Source organism: Sander lucioperca, chromosome 2, assembly GCF_008315115.2.
Source record: "Sander lucioperca isolate FBNREF2018 chromosome 2, SLUC_FBN_1.2, whole genome shotgun sequence".
Classification (NCBI taxonomy): domain Eukaryota; kingdom Metazoa; phylum Chordata; class Actinopteri; order Perciformes; family Percidae; genus Sander; species Sander lucioperca.
In genome coordinates this window covers 34,588,590-34,606,089 of record NC_050174.1, presented here as the reverse complement: position 1 = coordinate 34,606,089, position 17,500 = coordinate 34,588,590, and the positions used below count along the sequence as shown (strand labels likewise).

Here is a 17,500-nt window from a genome sequence, read left to right as displayed (position 1 = left end):
TTTGTAACAAAAAAATTAGGCATTATTTAATATGAATTAGGTTTTTTGACCATATACCCTAAAAATAAGTGTAAAACTAGCAGGGATGAGTTGGAATGAAGTTGGCCAAGAAGATATAACACCGAATTGGGTGATAATTTATACTTTATGCTTTAAAAAACAGGCCAAACAGACCGGGTCGGGCGCCTGGGTAGCTCAGTTGGTAGAGCAGGCGCACATATATAGAGGTTTACTCCTCGACGCAGCGGCCGCAGGTTTGACTCCGCCCTGTGGCCCTTTGCTGCACGTCATTCCCCCCTTTCTCTCACCCCTTTCATGTCTTCAGCTGTCCTTTATGAATAAAGGCCTAAAATGCCCCAAAAATTATAAAACAAAAACAAAAAACAGACTGAGGTTGATGGGAAGACAACACAAGGGTTAAAGAAAGTAACCAACGCTTAACTTCACACCGACCAGACGGCCGACCGTCGGAAGAAAAGGCCGTTGGACTCATCAGTCTCCCCGAGTTGGTCCAAAAAGTTCCTCAGAACACACCGAAGAAACGAGACGTAATACGTCTCCATAACAGCAGGTGGCGCTAATCTGGATTGTCGCCCAAAAATCTGGCTGCTGCTTCCGGATTTTGGATTTTTCAACCGGCCATTACTGTCGGCTCGTTCAGAATACGATCTCATATTGGACTAAAATAGTTCACCGAAACGTGTTTCTGAAAACATTTTAAGAGAGAAATATGCCGTGCAGTTGCTGAATCTGTCTTCATTTCAGATCAACAAAGGTCAGTTTAAAAGATTTTCATCAGATTTTGAGAGACTCATCCGCTCCTCATTTCCAGGTGAGTCCCGACTGTCCTGTCTCTGACTGAACATGTCAGGTCGGCCAAAATGAAGGCCGACGGCTCCTCTGACGGACGACGGCACGAACACACCGACCAGACTCGAGTCACCAACCTCCCCAGACGGTCCAACGGCCGATAATCGGCTCGGTGTGTAGCTGCCTTAAGTGTAATGTACGGTTTGTTGTCTGCACGGTAGTATGGCCCATGTCTCTTTGCTTCTATTGCCCTCTTCTCTTTCTTTCCTGTTCTTGTTTTAACCAGAAAAAAACCCCAATAAAAATAAAGTTAAATTAAGTGAAATCACAGTTTAGTATTGAATCAAAGCTGTTCCAAAGTCTTCTAGCCAATCGACATGGAGGAAATTAACAGATTTTGATTGGATTTCTATTTTTCTAATTCTAATTCTAGCCTATATGCAAAAAGAAAAGAAAAAAACAAACACAAAGCCAACACAAACAGACAAATCAATCAATCAATCAATCAATCAATCAATCAATCTGACCAAAGAACCAAAGAACGGATACGTTAGCGAAGGAGCAGGCAGAAGCATAACGCTAATATACTTCACAATATCTTATTAATACATAAAAAGCAAGCATATGCATGCACAGCACACAAAAGTGTAGCTCCCACAACACTTAGACATCTTAACCAATACAACAACATACTTACTGTACATTACAGTTCCTATATTCAGGTCTCCTCCTCTCTGTATTGGTCAAATATTGTTTTTGATTTACCCAGGAACAGTTCCCCAAAGTATCCTCCCCCCTCTATGTTCACGGTGGAAAGCACGGAGCAGATATTGACTGAGACAGAGATCAAACACCCTCCTGTAGCACAGTTACCGTCCACCGGAACACGGAGCAAATGGCCTCCTAATTCAATCATCGTCTCTGCAGACAGCGCGGGGCCATTATCGGCTGATCCCGAGGCCTGTTACTGCGCTAATTGCTCCTTCAGAGAGGGCTGGACCGCTGCTGACGGATACACTCCCATCCCTGCCTTCCATCTGGTCTCCCTGATCACAATCAGCTGGCCTTTCTGAAAATATAGCTCCTAAAACAATAAGCAAAATGGCTTCCCACATGACAGAGCAATTCAGCTTTTTTTCCCCTCAGCGTTCTTTGCAGGTTTCTTAGCTGCAGCGTAGAATAATGTTCTTACTATTTGCAGATAAATATAATAAGAATACGAGACCAAGTGTGTTTGGGTGTATGCTTATTTAGCTTAAGCCATAACTATAAGATAGTTAGGGTCACAGACAGTGGCCTCGAGCAAAGTACATTGAGTAATAATAATAATAATAATAATATGGGAAACAGGAGCAGAATGTACCGCTTTGCGTGAGAGCAAATGAGGACGAGACATAACACAGAGGCCTCAACCCTGGCGTGTGTTAAAGGTGCAGTAGGTAAGCCTTATAAAACTAACTTTCTGTCATATTTGCTGAAACTGACCCTATGTTCCAGTAGAACTACAGGAAGCAGGTCAATAAAAAATGTCTGGCTCCTCTGGCTCCACCTACAGCCTGTAGTGGGATTTGCAAAAAACCACCGCTCCCTGTTCAGATGCACCAATCAGGGCCGGGGGGGGTGTCTAACTGCATGTCAATCACTGCTCATGCACACATTAATTCTCCCTTGTGGGGGGAGGGGCTTAGGAGAGCGTTTTGGGCTTTAGCAGAAAGGGGGGGAAGGACTGAGAAGTTGTTGATGTTCAAATTCTTTGGCTAAGTCCTGGAGCTTCACAATCCTACCTACGGCACCTTTAATAACACTCGCTGTGCTGGAGAAAAGAGGGGGCGCAAGAAAGAAAGTATAAGATATGAGGGGAAGTATACATCGGGGCTTACGTGGACCGGCTCCGGACTTTTGTCTGTTGCTAGGGAAACTTAGTCTCTGCGTGCTTTGTGATCCCACAGATCCGCGTATTGTAACTCTGATGCTTGACTGATTAAACAAATGTATTTGACTTTATCTCATCGTCTTATTTGGCTCTTGCTTAGGATCAATGTACCAATTTAACGAATGCGCGGGGATATATATACAGCTCTTTCATTGGAGTCAGACACATTGTCCCAAAAGGGCAACATGACATCATGACTTCGTGTAAACATACTTGCCCACTTTCTTAAGCCAAGTGCCGTGTTATCTGTACGCATTTTGAGCTATCCGCTTGTATGTCTACGCTGTATACAGCGGACGTAAACACAAACGCCACTTTTACAAGTGCCGTGTTACCTGTACGCATTTTGAGCGCCGTATAGAGCGGACAGGTTGGGTTTAGGAAACCTGACACGCGGGACCCGATCCCCGGTCTCCTGGGTGAAAGTCCTGTGTTTGACCCATCCTCCCCCCCGACCAACCTCCCTACACGGATTTTGTCCTTTCATACTACTCGCTATGGCGTAAATTCACACGCAATCGCAAGGTAATGTAAGTCAACGGAGGCCAAACGGCGTTGATAAACATGCTAAAAAGCGATTATGTGTCTTGATAACACGCCAATAATGGCATACCAATTGGCGTGTCATACATACGCCACTTCATGAGATCAGTCTGCAAAGGGGGAACACAGAGGAGGAAATCCCCAACAGAAGGGGGTTCCTCCTCAGCTTTCTTTGCCGCGGGTTTCTAAGCGTTTTTCTTGGTGGACTTCTTTGCGGGTTTCTTAACTCGGGGTTTCTGTTCCTCAGCTTTCTCTGAGCTTTTTTTGATGGTTTTGCAGCTTTTGGTTTAAAAACCTTCTTCGCCACCTTCTTCTGGCTCTTTGTAGCCTTCTCGGCTGCAGGTTTCTTCGCCTTCTTGGGTGTTGCCTTGGCTGCTTTTCGGCTTTTTACGACGGCAGACTTCTTGGCTTTGGCAGCGGGTTTCTTCGCTAGTTTCTTTGGTTTTTCAGCAGGCTTTACAGCCTTGAAGGACGCCCGGGATCCCTTGGTCTGTGTAAAGGCCCTGACACACCAACCAGATGGCCGACCTTCGGCAGAAAAGGCAGTCGAGTTGGTCAAAAAAGTGCCTCTGAACACACCAAAGCAACGCCGACGAGGCGTAATACGTCTCCATAACAGCAGGCGGCGCTAATCTGTATTGTCGCCCAAAAAAATGAAAACCCGCAGCTGATTGGACGAACACGTCACGTGGGTCTGGTTTCTCCGGAATTTCAAAGCCGACCATAATGGCGGCTCGTTCGGAATACGATCTCATATTGTACTAAAATAGTTCACCGAAACGTGTTTCTGAAAACATTTTAAGAGAGAAATAGGCCGTGCAGCTGCTGAAGTTGACGGCTCCTCGGACGGACGACGGACTCGAGTCACCGACCTCGCCAGACTGTCAGACGGCCGATTATTGGGTTGGTGTGTCAGGGGCTTAAGTGCTGCTGAAGTGAGAGAGAGAGAGAGAGAGATTTTCAGCTTGAAGGACGCCCGGGATCCCTTGGTCTGTGTAAGGGCTTCTTTCAACACCAAGGACTGGATGGCGTGTGTGGTATCTGACTATTTACCATTGTGATCTAAGTTTTTGGTATAAGGAGGATGCATGAACTTTACTCTACATTCACTAAGAACATCTGGAAATTGTTAACATGAGTAGAGGTCCCCCCAAGACAGAAGATACCTTTTTTTGGAGTTGTGCCAGATAACAGGCATTGATTGGCTAGTTATCTGGTCCAATCATATACTTACAAAATTACGTCCTATGTTGATACAATGCATTGAAATATAAGTTGAATCACACAAAGAAAAGGCAGAGCGACAAATTTTGAAGATTGGGTCGGTCGTCTCTCCAGATATCCATGGGTCTGTAAATTGATGCTGAAAACTCTGATGTAATAAATCTTTTTATACCAAGAGCAGTGTCTGCGAAGTTCCTTCTCCATACAACGGCAACACAGTGCTGCAACTAAAATATACCACACGTGTTTAATGTAGGCATTGCTGTGCTCTACGTCACAGCGTTTAGCACCCAGCTCCTTCTTCAGAGTCAGGTAAGAAATCTGTTCATGTTTCTTGGAGGTGGCAACAGCTTTCCTGATGAGTTCAGCGGTGCCAGAAAGTAAACTGAAAGCATACTCTCTCTAATTTTAAAGAAAGAATAGCAGACTTGAATAAATGACATTATCGTAAGGGGAGTGTACAGTTAGTTAAGACTTTATTTACCCATTTTTACGCCCAGCAAAAGCAACAGAAAGCTGCCTACAAAAGCCTTCAAAAAGTGCATCTTTAATCATCTTATACATACATCCCAAAGATTGCAATCATACAAACATATTTACAGAAGCTCCGTAGCAGAGCAGAGACCTTAGTGATGGAAACGTAGCCAGAGGACAAACAGAAGCATTACACTGTATTATACTGTCTGGATGCAAATCAAAGACTTTACAACAAGTTCTCACTCTCATCTTGTGAAATACGGACGTTTGGTCAGGTGCTTTTGCCGTTGTCATTGACGCTAAAAGTCTCCTTTAGCGTCACATAACGCGCTCAACTAAACGCGCTTGGTCGGGACTATTGGCGTCCCTTTTGACGCAGTTATGTTAAGGAAAAGGTCGTCAATTATGTCAGGGATTCGATATCTCGATGCATCACGATGTGTCAGATACATTTTTCTATTAAAGCCATATAGGATATTTAATTCGTAGCTTTTCAAGCTTCAAAAACTAAACATTCTGCAGTGCTGTAATACTAAATAAATTAGATACATAAAACTACAGCACTGAGCACATGGCACTTCCTGAATGTGCAAAACATACCAGAATATGTCAACAGAAAGGTTGTTAGGCCTACATTAAATTATAAACAGAAATAATCGATTATGGCCCGGCTGATTATCGGTGCAGCATCGTCCACGTCCACGATTCTATGCATCGATTATTTGATTAATTTCAACACCTCTGGTGGGCGTACGTTTCCGTGACTCGCGGGAATAACGGAACGGTTAAAATAGAAAGTGACTTTAGGAAACGTGCCATGCGGGACATGATCCTCGGTCTCCTGGGTGAAAGTCCCGTGTTTGACCCATCATCCCCCTACCTCCACCAACCTCCCTACGAGGAATTTCCCGCTTACATACTACTCTCTAAGAGAGAAGACACACCAGCCCGCGGCCCGGCGAGGTCTGTGACTCGAGTCTGGTCGGTGTGTCCCGTGCCGTTGTCCGTTGGAGGAGCCGTCGGCCTTCATTTTGGCCGACCTGACATGTTCAGTCAGAGACAGGACAGTCAGAGACAGGACAGTCGGGACTCACCCGGAAATGAGGAGCGGATGAGGCTCTCAAAATCTGATGAAAATCTTTTAAACTGACCTTTGTTGATCTGAAATGAAGACAGATTCAGCAACTGCACGGCCTATTTCTCTCTTAAAATGTTTTCAGAAACACGTTTCGGTGAACTATTTTAGTCCAATATGAGATCGTATTCTGAACGAGCCGCCATGACAGTCTGGCTGTGAATTTCCGGAGAAAAAAGACCCACGTGACGCGTTCGTCCAATCAGCTGCCGGTTTTACAACAAGAAGAATACAGAGCAGCGGCGCCTGCTGCTATGGAGACGTATTACGTTTCGCGCACGTGCAGAGCGTACGCTCAAGTCGGCGTCTCCTCAGTGTGTTCTGAGGCATTTTTTTTGGACCTCGGGGACCCGACTGATCAGTCCGACTGGCTTTACTGCCGACGGTCGGCCGTCTGGTTGGTGTGTCAGGGCCCTTAACCGCGTGTAGCTGCTGCTCTCCCCGGTACGTTCTACAAACACGCTGAAAGACGCCTTTTTGGTCGCTTAAGACGCTGACAGCCACGGTCCAAACGTCCTTATTTTACGAGTTCGGAGTGAGAACAGGTTGGACTTTATTATTAAATTTAAAGGTGCCCTGTGGAGTTCATGAACACTGGGAGCAGTATGCAACCTTGTGATGTCTTCCTGTCGACCTGCAACTTTAAATTTTTCTGGGTAAAAATTTTAAATTCAAACTTCACTATAGCTTTGATCGTTGTTGTCACTTTTTCTAATGTTTTTGTCACTTTCTTTAGATTTTTTGTCGATTTCTTCCGCACTTTTTTTTGAGGTTTTAGTTTTTTTCCGACATTTGTCACTTTTTAACATTTTTTTTATCTTTTTTTGTTTTTTTGCTGTAAATGCTATTTCATGCAAATGCTATATAATTGAATAAAACGCCCAAATTCAATGAAAGTAGTGAACTGATCATTTATTTAACTTGTGAAGAGCGTTGTAGGGAACCATCCACGTTACTTTGTTTTGACAATTTGGTTGAAAGAAACCCAAATTTTTGATATAGAAACTTTTTGAAAATGGGTCAAATTTGACCCGAGACAACAGGATGGTTAAAGTAAATTCATCCAATTGGTAGTTTCATGCATCAGTGTTTCCCGTTTGTTTAAAATAACGCCAAATATCCATTCCAGCGTTTCCCATATTCACGCTCAGCAGCGCAGCGAGTCCATGAACGAGGCAAACTGTCTGTGGTGAGTTCACACGTCTGTAACAAAAGCAGGACAGGCGCGTACTCTCCGTTAAAGCCGGCTGAAGTCAGGTGACGATCACGTTGGTTACACACAGGCTCGGTAGTGACCGTCACGGTAATGTGCTGCAGAGCCGGTGTTTTCAGCTGAGCTGGACCAGAGAATATTCGGCTATTAAAACAGACCGGTGACGCTGTTCTGCCCTCATTGTTCTCCGTGAAGTTAGCTGGACGTGAAAGTAGCCCCGGTGGGTTTTACGTGGACTAACTGCTCTGGACTCTGTTTAACCCATAGACTGTATAATACAGTCTATGGGTTAACCCTTGTGTTGTTCTTCCCGTGTGAACAAAAGACAAAGATTCTTAGCCTGGCTAGTTTTAGTTTTTTGGGAAAATTTTTTCAGACATTTTTGTCGCCTTTTTTTAAAAAAAAAGTTGGTGTTTGTATCACATTTTCTGTGATTTTTGGATGCATCTTTTAACGCCTCGCTGTCGACGGCATTCGTTTGTTTGAAGAACATTGAAAAAAGGGACTAAAATGTTGGAAAAAGCATCAAAAACGTGAAGAAAAACCCCCCAAAAAATATCAAATAAAGGGCAAAGAAAAAAAAAAAAAACCATCAGGAAAAGCGACAAACGTGTCGAAAAAGACAACAAAAATGTTGACAACATTTTTTTTTATTTTTAAATTTTGACCCAGAATAAACAAAAAGTTGCACGGTCGAAGGGAAGACCACACACACACACACACACACACACACACACACACACACACACACACACACACACACACACACACACACACACACAGTCAGACACACACACACACACACACACACACACACACAGTCAGACACACACACACACACACACACACACACACAGACACACACACAGTCACACACACACACACACACACACACACACACACACACACACACACACACACACACACACACACACACACACAGTCAGACACACACACACACACACACACACAGTCACACACACACACACACAGTCAGACACACACACACACACACACACACACACACACACACACAGTCAGACACACACACAGTCAGACACACACACACACACACACACACACACACACACACACACACACACACACAGTCAGACACACACACAGTCAGACACACACACACAGTCAGACACACACACACACAGTCAGACACACACACACACACACACACACACACAGTCAGACACACACACACACACACACACACACACACACAGTCAGACACACACACAGTCAGACACACACACACACACACACACACACACACAGTCAGACACACACACACACACACACACACAGTCAGACACACACACAGTCAGACACACACACACACACACACACACACAGTCAGACACACACACACACACACACACACACACACACACACACACACACACACACACACACACACAGTCAGACACACACACAGTCAGACACACACACACACACACACACACAGTCAGTCAGACACACACACACACACACACACACACAGTCAGACACAGTCAGACACACACACACACACACACACACACACACACACACACACACACACACACACACACACACACACACACAGCTGGCTGATGCACCGACATTAATTCCACCTGCCAGATCCAACTTTAACCTGCAAATTCCTGCTGCCGGCCTCAGAGCTGCAGGATGTGGTGGTTGTGGACAAATACGTGGAGTGAAAGCACCAACAAAGACGAGCAAGGAAGGAAATCAGCTGGGAAGAATAAAATGCTTTCAACAGGTTTGTCGGGGCTCAAAGACACGACGCATTTTGGTCTGTAACAACCCAACGAAGAGAAGAAAATGTCCACAGGGCACCTTTTAAAGAGCTGGCTGATGCACTGACATCAATCCCAGCTGTAGTTCACTATCAGGGTCAGACAAACAGCAGCTGACGGTCTTCTGACGGATGCATTGAGTCTTTGATGTGTGCAGGTGTGCGAGCGGGGGGGACTCAGGAGCTCTGCGACTCCGGCCGGTCCATGAGGGATTTGATCCAGGTGGTACCGTTGAGCAGTTTGGTGGTTGCTATGATATACTCCATCCCGCTGTCTTCCATCTGAGAGAGGAAACGCAGAGCGGCTATTTCTGCGTAGGACACTCCACCGAGGAAGAACACCAGCGTTGTCCGGTTCTCCCCCTGCTGACCTGGAGAAGGTAGAAGGACAGCTACGTCAAGCATTAATCACATTTAAAGGGTTACTTTTTTATTTTCAACTTGGACCCTATTTCCCCATGTTTTTGTGTCTAAGTGACTGATGGGGACAACTATCTTTGAAATAAGTCCTGTATTAAGCGAGACTGAAATAACGGGTAAAACAAACTTTGATTTTCTTCCACTAAAGGTTCTGTTGCCGTTGACAGACTCAGATTATTATTCTAAGTGTCTGACAATATTATGAAAGGATCCCTACAGAGATAGACCTTTTAGTTAAAGAGTAAGATCCTTTTAGTTTAACATGAAATCATTTGCGAAAATGCTATCGCCAAACCCACCAGACTCCATGTAAATAATCAGGACTTTTAGCATCGTAAAACACACTTCATTAAAAGTGGACAGAAACTAATAAAACTATCAGAAGCCGTCTTGGTTCATCTTTCCACTGTTCCAACAATCACCACTCTGGTCTGGTTGAAATAAACCCTTAATTCACCCATTTACATGTGGAGATATGCTGGCTCTATACACGCTAAAAGTCCTGATTATTTACATGGAGTCTGGTGGAAATATGCTGGCTCTATACACCCTAAAAGTCCTGATTATTTACATGGAGTCTGGTGGAGTTTGGTGATGGTGATTTCAGGGCTGTTTGATGTTAAACTAAAAGGATGTTACTCTTTAACTAAAAGGTCTATCTCTGTAGGGATCCTTTCATAATGTTGTCAGACACTTAGAATAATAATCTGAGTCTGTCAGCGGCAACAACAAAACTTTTAGTGGACGCTAACGGACGCTGAACATCTGTCCTGTAGGGTTACATTACAGCCCGGTTCATGGCTGTCAGTTACAGCGTTCTCACTCGATACCAGACCAATTTCATAGATTGTTGTTCACATTATTTGAAAAAAAAGAGAAGAAATTACCCTCTTTACTCACTTTAACAAAATACAAGTCCCTTCTGCTAGAGCTCCATATTGTGAAATGTGAAGACGCTAATTAAGCCGTCACCCTCCCCTTAGATTAAAGTCCTCTATTATCACCTTTAAAAAATCCAATATAAAGCAGGCATGTAGAAACAAGTCAACTGCGTGCTGCTCAAACTCGTCGTTCTAATTAGCACACTTTAAATTGAGCGTATAATTAAATTCATTATCACATCAGGGTAAAAGATGGAGGAAAACTAAAAGGAAAGCAATGGTGAATTTGAATTTGGATGCCTTTGTCATTGCATTTAAGTACAATGAAATTGTAGAGCCACTCTAGTAAGGTGCTTCATCATATATATACACATACACACACATATATATATATATATATATTATATTGCAAACACACACACACACACACACGCACGCATGCACGCACATCTGCAAACTGCCATCATCATGTTCGGTGCCGTTTCCGTACCAGGCAGTGATGTTTACGTCTACGTACTGTAATACTTTACATATTTACTATTTTTTTTATAACTTACATTATTTTCTTTGTTGATTAATCGATTAGTTGTTTGCTCTACGAAATGAAAATGGGGGAAAATGTCAATTAGAGCACTGTCACTCTGTTGAAATATGCACACACGTGGTACGCTCCATAGGGTTGGTCACTAAGTGGACCCGTGCGCTGACGTGCACTAACGTGTGCAAGTGGCACGGTAACCACGGTAACTGGCCAATGAAACATGATCATTACAGCGTTTCAAGCTCGAAATCAAACAACTAAGCCACACAGCCAACAGACGGGACGCAGCGCTCCACAAAATAAACTAAATATTGCATACGTATTGCGACACTTTCTATATATTACGATAACGATATTGAGTCGATATATCTTGCACCCCTAACACATGCACGCACGCACACACACACACACACACACACACGCACACACACACACACACACACACACACACACACACACACACACACACACACACACACACGTACTGAATACATCTCATCCATCATTCATAGCTAACACTCTCATCTTTCCTGAAAGCGCATCCTAACCTCAACACACAGCTTGCCCACTCTCTCACTCTGAGTGGATAATGAATATTTTAATGTGGATAAAGTGCAAACTGCATCATTAAAAAAAGTTTAGCTTCATTTGTTGATATAATATTCATTATTTATCATTTATTTATTGTTATTGCTTTGGGAAAGAACTAGGGCTGTCAATCGATTAAAAAATGTAATCTAATTAATTACATACTCTGTGATTGATTAATCAAAATTAACTGCATACATAATTAACGGTGCCTGAACCGATACTTTAAAAAAAAAAAAAAAGAAGGGTACTAAACAACAGTTGGTGACATTAAAGAACGGCTTGTTTATTGCTAAGGCCATATGGTCAAAATTAAATGATTTAATAATAATGTAATAACTATAACAATAACTTATTTCACTAGTAAATTGCTGTTGACCGACAAAAACAACCACCAAGGACATTTACAATAACTTCAAATGCACCACGAAGCTGTAGTTTACCAGTTTCATTGAACGCACCGTCTGTGTTGTTCCAACAACAGCAGCTGCAGATTGTTACATGCCGGTGTTGAATCCTCTACAGTAAAACACAGTCAAACTTTACACCGTTTAGCGTTAGCTGTCAACATTGTAACCGTGTTTAATCCAGCTACTAGCTAGCGGTAGGCTAACGTTAGCTGCTGTCGAGTATAGTGTTAACTAGCTAGCGGTAGGCTAACGTTAGCTGCTGTTGATTATAGTGTTAACTAGCTAGCGGTAGGCTAACGTCAGCTGCTGTTGAGTATAGTGTTAACTAGCTAGCGGTAGGCTAACGTTAGCTGCTGTTGGGTATAGTGTTAACTAGCTAGCGGTAGGCTAACGTCAGCTGCTGTTGAGTATAGTGTTAACTAGCTAGCGGTAGGCTAACGTTAGCTGCTGTTGATTATAGTGTTAACTAGCTAGCGGTAGGCTAACGTCAGCTGCTGTTGAGTATAGTGTTAACTAGCTAGCGGTAGGCTAACGTTAGCTGCTGTTGGGTATAGTGTTAACTAGCTAGTGGTAGGCTAACGTTAGCTGCTGTTGAGTATAGTGTTAACTAGCTAGCGGTAGGCTAACGTTAGCTGCTGTTGGGTATAGTGTTAACTAGCTAGTGGTAGGCTAACGTTAGCTGCTGTTGATTATAGTGTTAACTAGCTAGCGGTAGGCTAACGTCAGCTGCTGTTGAGTATAGTGTTAACTAGCTAGCGGTAGGCTAACGTTAGCTGCTGTTGGGTATAGTGTTAACTAGCCAGTGGTAGGCTAACGTTAGCTGCTGTTGATTATAGTGTTAACTAGCTAGCGGTAGGCTAACGTCAGCTGCTGTTGAGTATAGTGTTAACTAGCTAGCGGTAGGCTAACGTTAGCTGCTGTTGAGTATAGTGTTAACTAGCTAGCGGTAGGCTAACATTAGCTGCTACAGTCCAGTGGTGGCTAGAACGGCTCCGGGTCAAACGTAAATATGGAATGGATTAATCTGCGTTATTTTTTCTCAGATTAATTAATCGAAATTAACGCGTTATTTTGACAGGCCCAGAAAGAAACTATTCCTAAATCTACTAGTCCTTGTTTTGAGACATCTGCAACGTCTCCCAGAGGGCAAGAGTTCAAACAGTGGGGGACCACGGTGAGACAGTCATGTGGGCGCTGTCAACAATGGTTTTTTTATCTAGCTTTCTCTTCAGCACAGACACTGACGGAGGCTCTGTGGCGCTGTCAGCTTCGTGCCATCAATCTGCTGCCGTCCAGCGTCTGACGTCACGGACACAAAGCCGCAGTCTTATCTCCACGTGGCAGGCAGGCGCTCGTTTGCTTTGACTCTGTTTAGCGAGCAGCAGGGCAAACAGTCAACCTACAACCCAAAATGCATTGGTGCACTCCGCACATTTTGAAGTACACCTATTGTTTTAAACACTAGAGCTGGGGACTGGATTCAGTACTTTTTAGACACGGACTGAACTGCCTCTGATGTATCGAGTATCGAAAAACGCCTCGTCAGTCAATACCCAATTTCAATACCTAAGGAGTATTCCTAAGTATCTCCCTCCCAGTGTACGTGGGTGTGTGTGTGTGTGTGTGTCTCTGTGTGTGTGTGACTGTGTGTGTCTGTCTGTCTGTCTGTGTGCGTGTGTGTGTATGTCTGTGTCTCTGTGTGTGTATGTGTGTGTGCGTGCATGTGTGTGTATGTGTGTGTGTGCGCGTGCGTGCGTGCTGTGTGTGTATTTGTGTGTGTGACTGTGTGTGTCTGTCTGTGCGTGTGTGTGTGCATGTGTGTGTATGTCTGTGTATGTGTGTGTGTGTGTGCGTGCGTGCGTGCATATGTCTGTCTGTCTGTCTGTGTGTGTGTGTGTGTATGTGTGTGTGCGTGTATGTGTGTGTATGTGTATGTGTGTGTGCGTGCGTGCGTGCATGCATGTGTCTGTCTGTGTGTGTGTGCATGTCTGTGTCTCTGTGTGTGTGTGTGACTGTGTGTGTCTGTCTGTGTGTGTGTGTGCGTGCGTGTATATGTGTGTCTCTGTGTGTGTGTGACTGTGTGTGTATGTCTGTGTCTCTGTGTGTGTATGTGTGTGTGCGTGCATGTGTGTGTGTGCGTGCGTGCTGTGTGTGTATTTGTGTGTATTTGTGTGTGTGACTGTGTGTGTCTGTCTGTGTGTGCGTGCGTGCGTGCATATGTCTGTCTGTCTGTGTGTGTGTGTGTGTATGTGTGTGTGCGTGTATGTGTGTGTATGTCTGTGTATGTGTGTGCGTGCGTGCGTGCATGCATGTGTCTGTCTGTGTGTGTGTGCATGTCTGTGTCTCTGTGTGTGTATGTGTGTGTGTGTCTCTGTGTGTGTGTGACTGTGTGTGTCTGTCTGTCTGTCTGTCTGTCTGTGTGTGTGTGTGTGTGTGTGTGTGTGTGTGTGTATGTCTGTGCGTGTATCGCAGCCGGTGTGGCCGGACAAATTATAACACGGGCGGCGAAACGGTAAGAGCTACGCTTAACGGCACTTCGCGGCTCTCCAGCGTGCGCACAAAACCTTTGCCTAAATATCCACCTCTCTAAAATACTGCAGGCTCTGTGGTGTTGGCACTTCACATCTGATGTCATAGGAGCATCACGTATCGCTTCCAGTGCGTTCAGGCCTCTAGTTTCTTTCATTCTTACGTTTCTTGTGCAGCCCGGCGGGCAGCTGCTGTCTCTCCTCAAAGTGTGGGCCCGGGAGCATCTTCAGCACCTCCTCGATGCTTCGCCACCCGGGCCGGGCCAAGACCTGCGTCAGCCGGACGCTCAGCGGGGCGTAGCCGCTGTACACGTACGAGATGTCGTTGGGGTTCTGAGGGAAACAAGACACACAGTCAGAGAAGTCAAAGGTACTCTTGCAAAGGGCAAACCAACCCATTCACGTACTGTCTGTATCTTAGTGTGGGGTTAGGGTTTTTTCTTAAAGGAACACGCCGTCTTATTGGGACTTTGTCTTATTGGGACTTTGTCTTATTGGGACTTTGTCTTATTCCCCGTATCCCCCAGAGTTAGATAAGTCCATACATACCCTTCTCATCTCCGTGTGTGTCCTAACTCTGTCTGACGCACCCACCGCTAGCCTAGCTTAGCACAGATCCTGGAGGTAACCGGCTCCATCTAGCCTAGCTTAGCACAGATCCTGGTCCTTCCTCCCTCCCTCAGTCTCTCTAAGAACAATAAAAAAAGGAATGTTAAGAAAAATTTAAAGTAAAGAAATAATAGTATTTAAAGGAGATAACTAATTTAATAACGAATGAAGTTTATATAAATTAAAGTAATTATACCTTAAAGGTTTTTATATAATACAATCCTGAACAATAATCAGTCATAAGTTAATTCAAGTTATATACAATAAAATAAATTTTTAAAAAAAAAATTTAAAGTAAAAAAAACGTAAATAAAAATCCTAACAAAAGTTTGTGGCTTTAAGTAGAACTAAAATACTCTCATACCGCTAAGTTTTGATATCTTAACACTCAATAATTTTTATACCTTACTTAAATAAAGTGATATAAAGAAATTAATTAATAAAAAAAATAAATACTAAATCAAGGATATCCATATAAATAATTAAATAACATAAGAGACTATACTATATATTTTAATATCCTATAAAATATTTTCAATCAATACCCATAAATACAAGTATAATAAATCAAATTAACTAAATACAGGTATCTATTTGCTCTAAAACATAAATATAAATTTAATAAAATAAATTAGTTAAATAAAGGAAGTATCTAACATACAAAAAAAAGACAGACTGTAGAAATAACATAAATAAAGGATAGAAAAAGCACTAATACTACAGAAGTTAAGTAGCACTCCATAATACTCACCTCGCATACGACAGTATTTCGTAATAATCCTACAAAACCTAATTAACGAAAGGAAGTCAAATCTGAAATAACCTATTCATAAAAAAACAATAACTAAGTATAGTCAATAATCATTTGTTCTACTACACCACAACAATCAATAAACAGAAAAGGTAGTATACATCACAGCCTTACTCCCACAAATACATAAATCAATAAGTCTATGTACATATCAATCAATCCTTATATAACATTATCCAAACATCCCTCTAAATACATCTATTAATAACTAACTAAGTATCTCCCAATCAATAATTTTCTAAAACATACCTCCCTCACTAAGTTAAGCACAGCAAACCAGAAGTCACTTTAACATTCCGCCAGCAGAAAGACTATTGCCTAAAGAATACCCATAAGAAATAATAAAGTCTCTACCAGACTCATAAATAAGGGATACACATAAAGAAGTACTTAAATAAGTCGAATAAAAGAAGCCGGAACGCAATAAGTAGTTTAAATTAACTACATTAAGAAATAAATAAATAAATAACAACAGTTCTATACGAAATAATTCAATCCAACATAAATACATACTCAGTATATAACTTAATCATTTAATAAACCAAATATACTACATCCCTACAGGTCTCTCACTACATCGTCATACCCTCCTCCCACATCCTCCCTCCTTCCTCACTCCGCTCAGGCTCTCCCTCCATCCTCCCTCCCTCAGCGTCTCTCCCTCCCTCAGTCTTCCCTACTCCCTCTTCCTCCCTCAGTCTCTCCCTCCCTCCTTCCTCCCACCATCCCTCCCTCCCTCCCTCAGTCTCTCCCTCCCTCCTTCCTCCCACCATCCCTCCCTCCCTCAGTCTCTCCCTCCCTCCTTCCTCCCTCCATCCTCCCACCATCCCTCCCTCCCTCAGTCTCTCCCTCCCTCCTTCCTCCCTCCCTCAGTCTCTCCCTCCCTCCTTCCTCCCACCATCCCTCCCTCCCTCCCTCAGTCTCTCCTTCCCTCCTTCCTCCCTCCATCCTTCCCTCCCTCAGTCTCTCCCTCCCTCCTTCCTCCCACCATCCCTCCCTCCCTCCTTCCCTCCCTCAGTCTCTCCAACCCTCCCTCCCTCCCTCCCGCCCTCTCTCTCCCCCTTCCTCCCTCCCTCCACCGTCCCTCCCTCTCTCCCTCCCTTTATCATTTGATAGCTGTCTGACCTGTTCGTTGGCGTCCTCCATCCACAGTTTGAGTGTTTTCCTGATGGTGGGGTAGTTATTCCTGGAGCTGCTCTGCAGCTTGAGGAGCCCAGCCTTCTCCAGGTTGTTGAGCGTCAGGATGTGTTCGTACCCGTAGGTCTGAACAAGAGACACAGACTTCATCAGCATCCTCACACTTTCATTCATTACAACCCAGTCTCGGGCTGCAACTACTGAGTCATGTCATTATCGATTCATCTGCAGATTCTTTCAACTAAATTGTCAAAAAAAAGTAACGTGGATGCTTCCGTCTTTCATTACATCTTTGCAGCTCTAGAAGGAAGAATGGACACCAAAACCACCAAAAACAAAGGTGTGACTAGATAGTATATCAATATCGATATATGAGGCTAGATATCATCTTAACTTTTGGATATCGTAATATGGCTAAAACTGTTGTCTT

The 17,500-nt window shown here is 43.6% G+C and overlaps 1 protein-coding gene and 1 long non-coding RNA gene across 3 annotated transcripts in view; one reads left to right on the top strand and one right to left on the bottom strand.

Annotated features, from left to right (window-relative positions):
* The window catches only part of vps33a (VPS33A core subunit of CORVET and HOPS complexes), a 33,788-nt gene that overhangs the window by 1,099 nt on the left and 15,189 nt on the right, over nt 1-17,500 (bottom strand). Inside the window, exons 11-13 of one of the 2 annotated variants that reach the window (XR_004896143.1) lie at nt 17,059-17,196; nt 14,678-14,846; nt 9,237-9,516 (exon numbers count right to left, since the gene is read on the bottom strand). Coding sequence is in view for 1 of the 2 variants with exons in the window: in XM_031305640.2 (XP_031161500.1) it covers nt 9,323-9,516; nt 14,678-14,846; nt 17,059-17,196 (501 nt within the window). In the remaining variant the exon portion in view is untranslated. Of the gene's footprint in view, nt 1-8,988; nt 9,517-14,677; nt 14,847-17,058; nt 17,197-17,500 lie in introns of those variants that run through there. The other variant, XM_031305640.2, reaches the window with a different exon arrangement.
* LOC116054212 lies at nt 5,167-10,734 on the top strand. The gene is made up of 3 exons (XR_004106024.1): nt 5,167-5,292; nt 10,173-10,176; nt 10,722-10,734. It is a non-coding gene; the product is annotated as an uncharacterized LOC116054212 (long non-coding RNA).